The 12,898-nt window shown below is 53.2% G+C and overlaps 2 protein-coding genes across 2 annotated transcripts in view; both read right to left on the reverse strand.

Moving 5' to 3' along the window:
- Positions 1–1,123: 1,123 nt before the first annotated feature.
- Positions 1,124–1,960, reverse strand: LOC131209357 (ATP synthase lipid-binding protein, mitochondrial-like). Its single transcript, XM_058202414.1, has 3 exons — positions 1,767–1,960; positions 1,600–1,664; positions 1,124–1,502 (listed from the first exon to the last, which is right to left on the reverse strand). The coding sequence occupies exons 2-3, from the start codon at positions 1,648–1,650 to the stop codon at positions 1,158–1,160; spliced, it is 396 nt and encodes a 131-aa protein (XP_058058397.1). The 5' UTR covers positions 1,651–1,664; positions 1,767–1,960; the 3' UTR covers positions 1,124–1,157.
- Positions 1,961–4,223: 2,263 nt separating this feature from the next.
- Positions 4,224–12,898, reverse strand: part of LOC131215226 (protein patched) — a 31,401-nt gene continuing 22,726 nt past the window's right edge. The window contains exons 2-6 of the mRNA XM_058209613.1: positions 7,828–8,378; positions 5,851–7,753; positions 5,571–5,778; positions 5,216–5,487; positions 4,224–5,138 (exon numbers count right to left, since the gene is read on the reverse strand). Coding sequence (XP_058065596.1) covers positions 4,224–5,138; positions 5,216–5,487; positions 5,571–5,778; positions 5,851–7,753; positions 7,828–8,378 — 3,849 coding nt within the window. The remainder of the gene's footprint in view (positions 5,139–5,215; positions 5,488–5,570; positions 5,779–5,850; positions 7,754–7,827; positions 8,379–12,898) is intronic.

Consider the following 12,898-nt stretch of genomic DNA (forward strand, 5'->3'; position numbering starts at 1 on the left):
AGGGCATCATGATTCGGGCAGTCAAAGGTAGCGCAAACTTCAAGGGTTTACGATAATCGTCATTAATCAAAAATCATTAAAAACACAACACCAACTGTCCCGGCGTGCGTTGATTCGAACGACATTTTCAACAGGGCACCAGGTTGTACCACGGAGGTAGTCGAATTTTCGCATCGGCAGCCTCGTCGATAGCCTCGGTGCGTTCGACTTAAAAAAATTCTCTCGAAAGAGGACTGGTTTCAGCGACATTTTCAATAGGGCACCAGGTTGCACGGCGGAGGTAGCCCAAATTCTTCTGATTAGAAAGAGATCTGGCTGTTCTCTTTGCTCCCCCGTGGAGATTACTGGCCAGATGCTGATCGTTGATTGGTGCGATAAGCGATCTTCTGTGAGCGTAATCAGATGAGATCGGCGAATAAAGCGGATTTATTTCAAATAAAAAGGTGTTTTTATTTAATCAATTGATTTTTCGGATACTTTCGGCCATTTTCGGATCGAAAACTGAGTCGACAAGATGCGTTCGCGACAAAATTCTTTAAAAAGTGGATCGGTTCCAGCGATATTTTCAATAGGGCACCAGGTTGTACGGCGGAGGTAGCCCAAGTAAGTTCCCCTGATTAGAACGAGAGCTGGCTGTCCTATTTTTTTTTCTAATCTTAGAAGAACGGACCGGGCCGTATTTATATGGCTGTCCTGTTTGCTTCACTTATTTTTTCCGATTTAAATGACCACACACCACAAAATGAACAGCGTGTAAAGGCAACCGCTCAAGACACAGGAATGGCTAAGAAGTGGAGCAGCATGCGAAAACCTCTGCGTCAGGTCGAGGAGAAACCAGCGAGAAGCGTTTTCCCAATTGTTTTCCCTGAAGCTTCCGACGGAAACTGATTTTCTTTCGCTGCAGTTGTCGCTGCTGACGGATAACCTGATAGTTACTTTAATAAATTCAATAAAAAATTGAAGTACTGCTCTCCCAATGACAATAAGCAGCGCATTGATACGGAATTTCACAAAAATGATATTCTCGTTCATTTCGAAAGAATATGTTAATTACCTCCTTATGTCGCTTGTGCTCTCTTGGGTTTATATTGTCTGATCTAGTTCTTTCTATAAATTACTTGCTACATTAAATGCACCCGGTTTTACGTGCGCTCAGTTTAGAACGCAAAGAGCAGCAAGAAGGCCATCATCAGGCAGAATAGTCCCATGGCTTCCGAGAGAGCAAAGCCCAAGATGGCGTACGAGAAGAGCTGCTGCTTCAGCGACGGATTGCGGGCGTATCCGATGATTAGAGAGCCAAAAACCGTTCCGATACCACCGCCCGATCCAGCAACACCGACCGTAGCGGCACCGGCACCGATGAACTTGGCCGCAGAATCAATATCGCGATTTACGGACGTTTGGGTAAAGGATCTAGCCCACGGTACTTCCGTACCCAAAGGCGGCTTGCTTGGAGCCAGCATCATCATAGCGTTCGTGGCAGGACGACTCACGTTACGTATCTATGGAAAGTCATAGAGTTGGGAAGGCATTAAAATAGTCATCGGGAACCAAGGGTAAGCATTTAACTCCAAAACGGATGGCGGTGCGATTACTCACCAGGCGTCCCGTAACTGGAACGGCCATACGATTAACCAAAGAAAACCACATGGCGGCTGTTTTACCTAAAATACCGAATTCCAAGCATCCATTAAAGTTAGTTAAAGTGATTAAGAGATTTTTTTAGTTGGAAACAAACAGAATTGACTTTGTGTATGATCACTTACTGTCGAAAACAGAATCTTCCACAATGCTCGGCGATTGCAAGTTGTCTGTCTGCGTTGTCCCGTACGGCAACTTTATACGGCTTGGGATGGGAAAAAGGAGCCAACTGGACACTACTTTCCCTGGCCCTTTTCTTACTGGTTTACTGGAACTCGCGAAAATTCTTTTTTCACACAAGAGGACGTTAAATTGCCGACCCGAATTGGCCTCTTGGAAAACTCACCTTAATCGCTGCCGAACTGAAACAGGCGCGCACAGTGAACTGCGACCAAAAAAGTTACCGGCGGAAAAAGTTGACAGCCCAAAACGTCACCGCACGAGACAGGATCCGTAAGCTGCCGTTCTTTCAGGGTGGGAAATTTTAACATTCACGTCCTCAAACTCGAGTGAACCGAAACCTTACTGCATTAAATTTGCTTGTTATGTATTTATTACTTTTCGCCATGTATTTCCTGTCATTCCACCATTCCATTGGTTGGTAGGTTAAGCTAAGTCTGTGGGTGTGCGCACGCGCGCAGTTTCGTTAGCTGTAGAGGTCCAGCAAAACAAAAGTTTATATAATTTATAATCCTTATACACGATACAAATTACTCTGTACAATATTTTCAGCATTTTTGCATTACGCAGATTTAGGAGTTTTGTTCCCTATGTGTATGTATAATGTGGGTATATACCCCTCACTATCGTTAACCTTACGACAGACAACTCCGCTTAACTCTAGTAGACTCGTTTTGTTCGGCATGCGACATGTTGGTTTATCAAAATACTTTTTGTGGCCGACGTTTTCATCAGCTAACTAGATAGGGTGCAAATCGAACCTACCTTTTGGCCCGAGGATCCCTACTCTGATACGCTCCTCTCCTCAACGGTTACTGCTTCAAAACTGTGTACGGGGTTATGCTTCGCTTCCTTAGTAGTTTGGCTAAAATTTTGTCGATAAAACCAACCCAAGCCCTGCTACATCGGTTGAATAAAAATCGTATCATAATAAGTTAAAACCGCTCCCCTCGTTCATAGTTTCCAAGCGTTTAGGGGCGGGTCACGACGTTGGTTCTCCCCCGGTCGCCCTTCGGTTGAGCTGCTGCATTGTGTGTGCATTCGAGAGCATTAGAAGAAAAATAAATAAATATTCCCTCTCTTGAAAAACGATGGCTTACACCTTAACACTTTCGGGCGTTTCTTTCGCCCTAAATTCACTTAAAACCTATCGGCCGTTCGGCTAAACTATCCGCGTTACTCTAGGACATACTGAAAAGGCGATGCTTGCGGTGGTGGTGGAAAGGCCACACACTATGGTTGTAGCACGGTTCCCGTCTGGTAACGGCCAAAGCGCTTCCGGTTCACCTCTTGCAGTTGCTCTCTTTGCTGATCGCATTTCCTTTTCCCACACTCTTGAACGCACATGCTTTCTAAACTAAACAGTTTTGCTTCTTCCAACAAAAGGTGGGATAGTATTTCTTCGCTACGAGAGAATGTGGTGTCCGTAGTAGGATCATCTGTTTGCTCTCTAGCCCTTAGTGCCTACTCGCGTTCTCTGCCGTTCCAATGTTTTATGATCGCTCGTAGAAATGCATTGCCCCACGTCGGAGACATCGGGGAACTCTACATCGTGTGCGCTCTTTCTCTCTCTCCATCTGTCACCCTCTTTGTCTTCTTAAAATCGGTTTGGCTTTTGTCTTTGATACTTTGCGGTATACATGTTTTATGTGGGAAGTTGTATAGTTCGGTACGATAATACATCATTATTTATCAGTTAATTCTGTTACTCACACTTTGCGCTGCGCCGCTGCTTCACCACGGACTATCCTTTCTTTCTCGCCATTGCTTGCTTGCCTTCCCTTTCTCGATGCTGCTCCGTGCGTAGTAGTCTTCATATTCTGTTAACGGTTAAAAGCTTAAGTACTGATTGGTTTCGGTTGACTTCTTGCAGTTGATCGAAAGACACACGCAACGTGCCGTGCCACATGACATGGGGAAAGAAAAACAATCCCGTTTTCCGTCCACAACACACTTATCTTACAAAACGGGTTGCTGGTTAAAATCAACGCACTACGCAACTTTTACTAAAAATCAGTCCAACGCGCACGGCCTGTTACCCTGGCGACGAACGTGGGTAACTCTAAATGCAACTAACGGGTGCTACTACTACCATGCTGGGAACTGGGGTGTTTCGCTTAAAATCGTGATTGGGAACGATGTGTGCTGTTGTGTATGTATGTGTGCTGGGAAGGGACCTTGCTGTCACGGCGATAATGGACAAATAAATAATGATAAGAGAAATTCACACGCATTCCTTCCTATTTACACGCTGTCACGAATGGCGGGGACTGAACTGAATTGGTGATAGGTAAGGGATTTGGTCCTGTTCATTTTGTTAAGTCTTCCTACTGAAAAGTAACTGCTCTTCTTAACTGTCACATTTAGCCAGATGTAAATACTTCAGGCACACCACACGTTTGCTAACTACTGCCGCTGCCGGTGCTGCCGTTTACGCTGCCGCTGCTTCCGTGGGTGCTCCCGGTACTGCTGACCGAGGAGGTGGTGCTATTGTTGCTGCTAGTCCTAGTGTGTACCATGCGGGCCGCACGGCCCGGTGTCACCAGCTCCACCTTGATGTTGGCGGTGGCCGTCACCTTGGTGTTTTGATGCTCCCCACCGTGATGGTGCGTCTCCACGGTCACCTCCGGTTGTAGCACGATGCTCTGCAGCTCCGGTGCCGGCTGATGGTGGTGATGGTGATGGTAATGGTGGCCCGGATGCCCATACAACCCACTGCCACCGGCCGTGGGTTGTCCATCACCGGTGCCACCACCACCGACGCTGCCGGCTCCCGGCACGTTGGAGTGATGTTGACCGCCAGACGCGGCGTTCGTTTTCTCGTGGATCGACGCGATGGACGAGGCGGAACTCTTCCACGACTGTGGCTCCTCGGTGATCGTCGTCAGCGATGGTTCGTTGTTGAGGTTCACGTTGTTGTGCTTGTGGTGGTGGTGCGCTTTGGTGCAGCTGCGCGAGCACGACGATCGCTTGTTGTTCAGGATGATCGGTTTGTTGGACGATGACAGCTTGTTGATGCGCTTCGGTGGCGGCGAGGGGGTCGAGATGCGGTTCGTGTACTGCAGCGGTATCACCTCCGCGCCCGGCCCGACCAGGCCCAGCAGCACAGGAAGGAAGAACAGTCCGTTGATCGCACTGAGGACGATGGCGGAGAGTAGCAACCAGAAGAAGTGCCGCACGACGAACTCGAACGACGACATGGACAGCATGCAGACGGCCAGGACCGAGGTGATAACGCCGTGCAGAATCGGTGCCAGCGAGTGTTCGAGTGCCAACCGGACGCGCCGATCACGGTTTCCGATCGACGTAATGAATGCCTAGGGAGTGCAATGAAAACCACCACTTGTTAGTCCCGAATAGAGGGGAGACCTATTTGATTCGGCTAGGCGCTTACCAGTGACAAGTGCACGCTATAGTTGACCCCCAGACCGACGCTGGCGATCAGGATGACGGCCGGAATGGCGGACAGCTTGATGCCGAGCAGCATCATGACGCCGAGCAGCTGTATCAGCATCGCGACAATGCTGAGCACGATCAGCAGCGAGCCCCACGCCGACAGTAGCAGCAGCGCGACCAAGCAGAACGCGGCCAGCAGCGCGCAACCGACGGCCTTCAGCAGGCAGGGCCGCAGGTTCATGTACTGTTCCCAGAACATAAACGGAATGCCTGCAGGAGAGCGAACGAGAACACATTACAATCCGCGGGTCTGAGAAGGCTGTCGCCGCGGGGTCGTCGTCTGGGATACCTACCGGAAGGATAGTTGGGCAAACCGCGCGCCTCGAACTTGGAGCACAGCTCCCGTATCTGACTGATCATCGTCTTGATGTCGGCGGTGTCGCTCAGGCCGTGCAGGTAGAACGGCAGCTGGGTGTAGGTTAGTGGGGCACTTTTCGGGATCTTCAGCTCGTAATCGGACGGCACGTGCATCCATTCGCGTGGCTCCGGCCGTAGATTGCCCTAAAAAACGAGAGAGAACATTTTTGGGGTTAGCTCGAAGTGGAACACGTCGGATCCCTCTGCACAGCCTACCTGTGAAGCACCGTAAGCCAGCCCATCGTTCCACGCCCAGGCGGACAGGTAGTTGTAGAATGCGGGCGGGTTGATGACGCCCTCCGAGTCGACGAGCCGCACCTGCGTTACCAGACTCTTGTCGATCGGGTTGTCGACGTGGCCGGTCTGCACGAGCAGCTTGTACGCGAGGATCGCTTCGTTACTCGCGTTCGAGTACCACCGTTCCTGCGTGATGCACCCGTCCCGGTAGTCCCGATCGAACGCCTTCTGCAGGTTCGCGAGCCAGTCCCGGAACAGGCTGAGCCAAAAGTCCGGCAGCCCCCCGTTGTCGTTCTTGATCACGTGCGACACGCGCACGTACGCCTCGTGGTACTCGTGCAGCAGCTTCTGGTTGTTCGGGTACTCAAAGTCACCCTGCGTCACCGCGAACATGCTGTAGAACCCGAACAGCTTGCCCTGCACGCTCAGGAACCGGTGCTCGTTCGTGTTCTGCGGCACCAGGTCGGTCAGCTCGAGCCCGTCCGGGAGGTTCATCGAGGCGAACAGCGACACCCCAATGACGCCCGAGAGCACCAGCATCGACACGACCTTCACCCAGCCCCGAGCAATGAACGGGGCGTAGTGCTTCCAGGCGAACTGCGACAACGAGAAGCTTAAGAACGACCGCGACGGACAATCGAGCAGCGATTCTTCCTCTTGACGCTGCTCTTCCGGTGCGGCCGTTATTGGTGCTTCTGCCGACGGTGACGGTGATGGCGGTGGTTGCTGGTGGTAGTGGTACCTTTGCTTGGCCGGCTCGTTCACTGGCGGGGGCGGCAGATAGCAGCACAGCACGTCGTACCGGCCGGACCGGCGGCGCCGCAGGTCGATCGAGATCATCGCCGGAAACACGAGCAACACCGCGGCCAGGTCAAACGCGACCAGGATCGCACCCTGCAGACAGAACACGCGCAGGGCCGGAACTGGGATGAGGGTGGCCGCAAAAAACGAAGCCGCCGTCGTTCCGCCGGTACACAGCACACTCAGGCCGGCCTTCTTCAGTACGTGGGCCGTCTGCTCGGTCGGGTCACGCTCCGAGTACGCGTGCGTCAGCACGAAGATGTGGTCGACACCGAGTCCGAGCGCCAAGAACGGAATCACTTGGGCGGTGGCCGCGTTGAATGCGATCCCCAGCAAGGCACAGAACCCCAGGCCGGCAGCCGTGGTCACCGCGATCAGCCCCACCCCGGCCAGCCCGACGCCGCTCTGGCCGATGGGTGGATCGCGCCAGCGAAGCAGCGAACACGCCGTGTACACGAGGATAATGGCCAAGCCGATACCGATGCTGAGCGGGTCCAGGCTCGAGTACTTCCCGAGGATATCGTCGAGCATGGCGGATGAGAATGGGTACACACCGTAGTGGGACAGCGGCTTTACGTCCGTTTGCATGATGTTGTGCACCTCGGCCGAGAACTTCTGCTGCCACGCGTGCAGCACGTTGGTCGCCTTCTCCATGTTCCAGCCGATGTGATGCACCTTGTAGTGATTGTCCCAGTAGTCGTACAGCTCCCGCTCGCCCATCAGCTGGATCACCGTCTGGAGCGCCTTGGCCGACCGGAGGTGGTGTGTGCGGTTGCGCACCCCACCGCCCACCACCAGCTCCTCCGGCCAGTGCATGTACTTGGCGGCGAACCCGTAGCAGCCACCGGTGAGCGTGGCCCCGATGTCGGGCACCAGGCCCGACTGCTTGTTCGGTGCCGTCTCCGGGCACTGCTTGTCCTTCGGGTTGAGGCACGGCTTCTCGGTGTAGCCGGTGCTGATGCCGGCCCGCTTCATGTACTGCTCGAGCGTGTCGAACGGGAACTGATAGTTCTGCGTCCTGATGTTCTTCAGCAGCGTCTGCGGGTTGAGCGACGTCCACGTCACCTTGTTCGTTTGGCCCCTATAAAAAAGGCGGGTTCGCGTTAGTATGGATGTTTCTAGGCGCTTCGCCGTACGACGCTAGCTTCGACTTACGGTATGTGGACGGGGTACTGGGGCCCGAGCAGCTTGCTGCCTTCCCAGAAGCAGTCGAGCGGCGTGATGATCGAGCACGGGATGATGTTGTCGAAGATCTGCTGGATGAAGTGGATGTCGAAGGTCGGAACGTTCGGCGAGTAGCACATGTCCTTGAGGCTCCAGGTCGTTTCGTACATGTGCACCGTTACCGCGATCGCCTGCCGCACCACGTCCAGGTGCGCCAGGAGCGCGGTCGGGTGCAGTATCGACGCCTCCATGTCCTTTGGCGTTTGGATGAGCAGCTGATGCGTGGACGAATCCATCTCGCCGAGCGATTTCTGCGTGTAGGCGAGCTCGTGCTCCAGCGAGCCGCCCTCCTGTATCCACAGCTCGCGCACCGTCGAGTGAGACGTGGCCGACTTCAGCCCGACGCAGAACGTGCTCAGCACCAGGACCGCCACGAACAGTACCTTGCCGGCGTGCTTCTGTATCCAGCAGCCGAGGCTGTACAGGTACGACTGGAACAGGGACCGCATGTACACCGACGACCGTCTCCCCCGTGCTTTACCCTGTCGCGCGGCAAGAAAGAAAGCAAATCACAAATCAGTGGTCAGTTCACGCACAGGGGAGTTTCATCAGATATCACGTCCAGCCCTACGAAAAGATTTTTTTCAAAGAAATCACATGCTTATTGCATTGAAATGAAAGAATCTATTTTATTCAAAGTATGTGCCATCGTTAGTTGTACATTTTGCCTATCTCTCCGCTAAATCGTAAAATGCCACGACGAAAGAATTCCTTGTCTTATAAAGCGAACCAATTGCTCATCCCGATGTAGGCCCATTGTGGTCGTTTTACGATCAACGCAAGGTTTAAATTGATCATTTGTTACCAGTAGCGATCTGTGTTAACGCTTGAACCAGGTTTTAGGAGTTCGTGGTACACCACACCTTTCTGGTCCCATCAGAAAATCCTCCGACGCCCTGCGATCTTCCAAGAGCAAGCTTCGACAAGCATTTGATGCAATTATGTAGCAGTTTTTTTCAGTCGTTAGCAGAAAAACAATGATCGCCGTGAAACGGCATTTTAAGGGATGAAAGTCGACCTAAAACTATTTGGCTGATGTCAAAAAATGGTAATGTTGCCAAAAACGCATCATTAGTAGGACCAAATTAACCGCTGGAGCCATCTGTTCACAAAATCCCACCATTGGGTTAGACCTGATATGACGACACACGCCCCACCCGGAACAGAAGCCCCAACAAGTAGTGCCCCCGGTGCCACGGGTAAGGTCAGTTGGGTAATTGAGCGTGAAAACTGAACTACCGCACATCATCATCATTACACACCCGTCCGGCCCAGTTCTGGGGCTTCCCGGAGGATTCCCATAGGCTGCTGGATGCCTTTACGGGAGCTACACATCACGGGCACCGCCGCACATCGTGCTGCTCGGTGGCGGTGGGCTCAGGTTGCACCACCCAACCTCGGGTGGGGTGTCCCGTGATTTTGGTTACTCGACCGGAAAATCGTACCCCAACCAACTGACCACACCCGGCCTCGTCCCAAACTATCGTATTTCTCGGAAGTTCCAGACCTGAGAGTAGGGTCCGCTTAATGTTCGATGGCCACCGGAGTCTCCACAAGCCAAGGGCCCCCGGGCGAGGCCAGCGGTGGTGGTCTGCTCGGTGGTATTGAGTTACACAACACGCCCGTACTGGTGCGACCTCCCAAGGTAGCGCTACAAAACGGAGCCTCCTCGCCGAGGGGACATTTGTGCCAAAAACCATCAAGATTTGCATGCTTTTGGCCGAGACCTGAGAATTTTTGGCGGCACACGAACATCTGGAGAGCGAGCGACCCCGGGGAACATCTGTCCAAGTTGGCAGTTTTAGGCAGCGGTACTGACGGACTTGAGCTACTGTGACTTGGGCGTGTGGTTTTTTTTGTGGTTGCGATCGAGTATCGTCTTTTGTCCAGCTTCCGTTCTTCGCGGTGGGCGCTTCTGGTCATTCTAGGCAGGGTTCTGGTACAAAAAACAACAAGGAAGCCAGAGCCAGATTTGCGCGTAACACAGATGCCAAATATGCCGACACCGCCCGGTTTATAGGTTAGGTTACAAAATATCTCGCGCGTACCTCGAGAATTAAGGGACAAAACGGACGAACACATGGAGAGAGAGTACTAGCCACAAAAAGAGGCCAAACAATCTCTTGGGACCGTGACCGTGACTTGCTCTATCCAGAGCTGAGATCCAGAGAAGATCCAGGGTTGCTATGGGTTACACACGACTCGCACACGCTTACTACGCCTCGCATCAGCAAATCTACGCCTGTGTTAAGGTACGTTCGTGGAGGACCTAATCCGGTGTGTGTCTCTGTGATTAGGAGGTCCGGGTCCAGTCCGAACATCCGAACCGCCTAACGGTCGCCTGGGAACATCTTAATTAAAACAAATGTTTACGTCTTAATCTTCGTGGTCCACCTTTCGAGGTAATCCCAAGGGCTCCCATACGCTGGGCTCCACAGCGCTGGGAGTCCACGATCAATCACGATCTCGGCGCGCTCTCGGGTGGACCACTGGCAAATAGAGACGTCACAGAGGCTCGGCCCCACCGATGGAGGAAATTCCAGGGATCGAGCCAGGCCTGGCGAGAGCAAGAAGAAGATTAATCGAGCTAAGCTTTCAGATACGCGCACTCCTCGCGGTCGGCGTGTGCGGCGAGAGATTGCGCCGACAGACCGAGTGAGATGTCCGAGCGAAAGCGCCGCCGCCGACCGAATGCTGTGATGGCAATTGGAGATCATCGGGTAGAGATCCAGGTGTACAGACCGCTGGCCCTCTTATCGGACCTTAGAAGGGGCGGCGGCCTTATCTGTGACTGTGCGGGGCCATGGTGAATGGGAAAGTTGAAAGTTTCTGTCGTCCGATACCGGAACTCAACACACTGGCCCTACCAAGAGATGTCTGGACTGGATCTCTTGGAATCGATAGCGAACGACGTCCCCAGTGTGTCTCCCCATTGTTGTCCTGTCCCCATTGCTGGACGATCGTACGTGAGAGATAGCGCCCGGGGGGGTTAGACCTTCTTAGACTCCGATCGGATCGGATGTCACATCGGGCTTACCCACACACACTGACCCTTTCCTAAGGCGCTAATACCAATCCCAGATTATCAGGCACCCGTAGCGCGTCAACTCCGTTTCCGTTCCCACTGTGGGATCGGTTGCCCACGAACCTCTGCTGGTCGTAGTACCTCGTCGGTACAAAATGCGCGAAGACCGCCGTCTGTTTTCGGGAACGCAGCTCGGCGCATTGATGGATGTAAGCGTGTGGAGTGACACATAATTACTTGGGAGTCCCGAGACCCGACCCGACCCAATCCGGTTCCAGAGCGGAGAGAGTACCCCACCAGCAGAGAGCAGCCCGGGTCCCCAGCTAATGGACATTAATTACCAGCAATGTAGCAGTGTGCCCTTCTGGGGGGCTTATTATCTCACGTTGCCAGGTCTAAATTCCCAAGCGGAATCTGGATCTGGTCCATCTCTGGGGATGTCGGCACCAAATGGGCCAACAGCAGAGGAACTAGATTGCAGCTGCCACGACGATGCCAAATCTCCACTTTAGTGTTGTGGTCATTCATTACACTCCGTTGCAACGTTGGCGAATTCCGAACGGCTAACGTTTGAGAATCCAGGGCCGGGCGCGGAACCATTTCAAAGCCCGACACGTCTGTGTCATCACAGACCATCGCGGAACGAACGCGCGGCCCATCCATCGAACCGTCCATAAATCGTAAATCGTTACAGCATGTTTTACGCTTTTAACGGCGATTCGGATGATTGGTTCCCCCGACCGGCCTATTTCGCGCGAGACCGAGAGCGCTGGCGGGACTACCTTACGGCAGACCGACGCGCAAACATCCGAACACACTCGGCCGAAGGCCCGCGCACGCAGTAAATGAGATTCATCTTTTTACTGGCATCGCCGCGCTTTGAAGTTGGCTAACCGTCGTCGTCGTCGTCTAGACTTTGTTGTTGTGTCGGATGCTGCTGCAAAAATACCGCCGCCAGCTGCCTGCAGCAAATTCAAACCAAACAGTCGGCGGCGTAATCTGAGAACTCTCGCTCTCTTTCCCGGCCGCTCGGCTCTGTTTGGGTAAATTACTTCCTTCCTTCCTGGAAACTACCGTCTTCTCACGCATTCTTCGCTTACCCCTGTTTGAGGACCGATTCGTGGACTTCCACCATTCCACCGGAAAATTGATAGATCTTCGATCCAACTCCACGTCTTCAGTTGTTTAGCTAGTCACGAGAGATCGCCAGTCGTCTGGTCGTCAAAGTCGCCGCGTAATGAAGACATTGGAACCGGGCTCTGCGAAACCTATGCCCGCCTGATGCCCTGACTAATGCCCGGCGCGCTTATGGATTGATATCTTAATGCTCAGCGCGCCTACAGGCAAAGTGGATCTTCGTGGTCTCGAACGCTCCCTCCGCTTAAACCTGCCTGGGGCCAGGCCAATCGTGGATATTCTGTTTCGATCATAAAAAACCCACCCAAATGGTGGTTGTTCGTCGTTGGTCTCGAGCCGTAGCATCGTCGTCGTCGCCGCCACCCATGGATGAAGTCCGCTTACAAATCTTTTATGTGTTGAATTGTACCCACGGCGGGAGGTCCAAAACGGGGTCTCTCGGTGGGCTCGAATTATGGTTGGAGAGCGCCCTCCCCCGTCGAGGTCCCAGACAGCGCTTGAACATCCGGGATTCGGAGTCGCCGGGAGTGAGCTTCAAACGGACGACCTTCACAAGAGGAGCGACGACGACCACCGGAGAAGTGGCGGCCGTGATTTCTATTTCCACGCGGCGCACCTAGCTCACACCGAGGAGAAGGATGCGCTACTCGCATCGAGTTGGCCTCGAGTTGTAAAACCGTGTCCATCCTCTTCCCAGGTTCACATTCTCCAGGTCCGGTCCGGTCTCTGCAGTCCAGGCTCTGAGCACTCGGCGACTGCGATAATCTCCGCCACCAATAAAGGTGTGCAGCAGGCTCCGTACTTCCTCCTAGCCAGGTTCAATTATAATGCGTGGTGGTT

This window comes from Anopheles bellator, chromosome 1, assembly GCF_943735745.2.
Source record: "Anopheles bellator chromosome 1, idAnoBellAS_SP24_06.2, whole genome shotgun sequence".
In the NCBI taxonomy this organism is placed as follows: domain Eukaryota; kingdom Metazoa; phylum Arthropoda; class Insecta; order Diptera; family Culicidae; genus Anopheles; species Anopheles bellator.

Bases quoted from the DNA above. Each gene is read 5' to 3' on its own strand.
- LOC131209357 (XM_058202414.1), bottom strand. From the start codon at position 1,650: ATGTGGTTTTCTTTGGTTAATCGTATGGCCGTTCCAGTTACGGGACGC. The intron at 1,503-1,599 runs GTGAGTAATCGC...GACTTTCCATAG, and splicing joins TTCCAGTTACGGGACGCCTG to ATACGTAACGTGAGTCGTCC.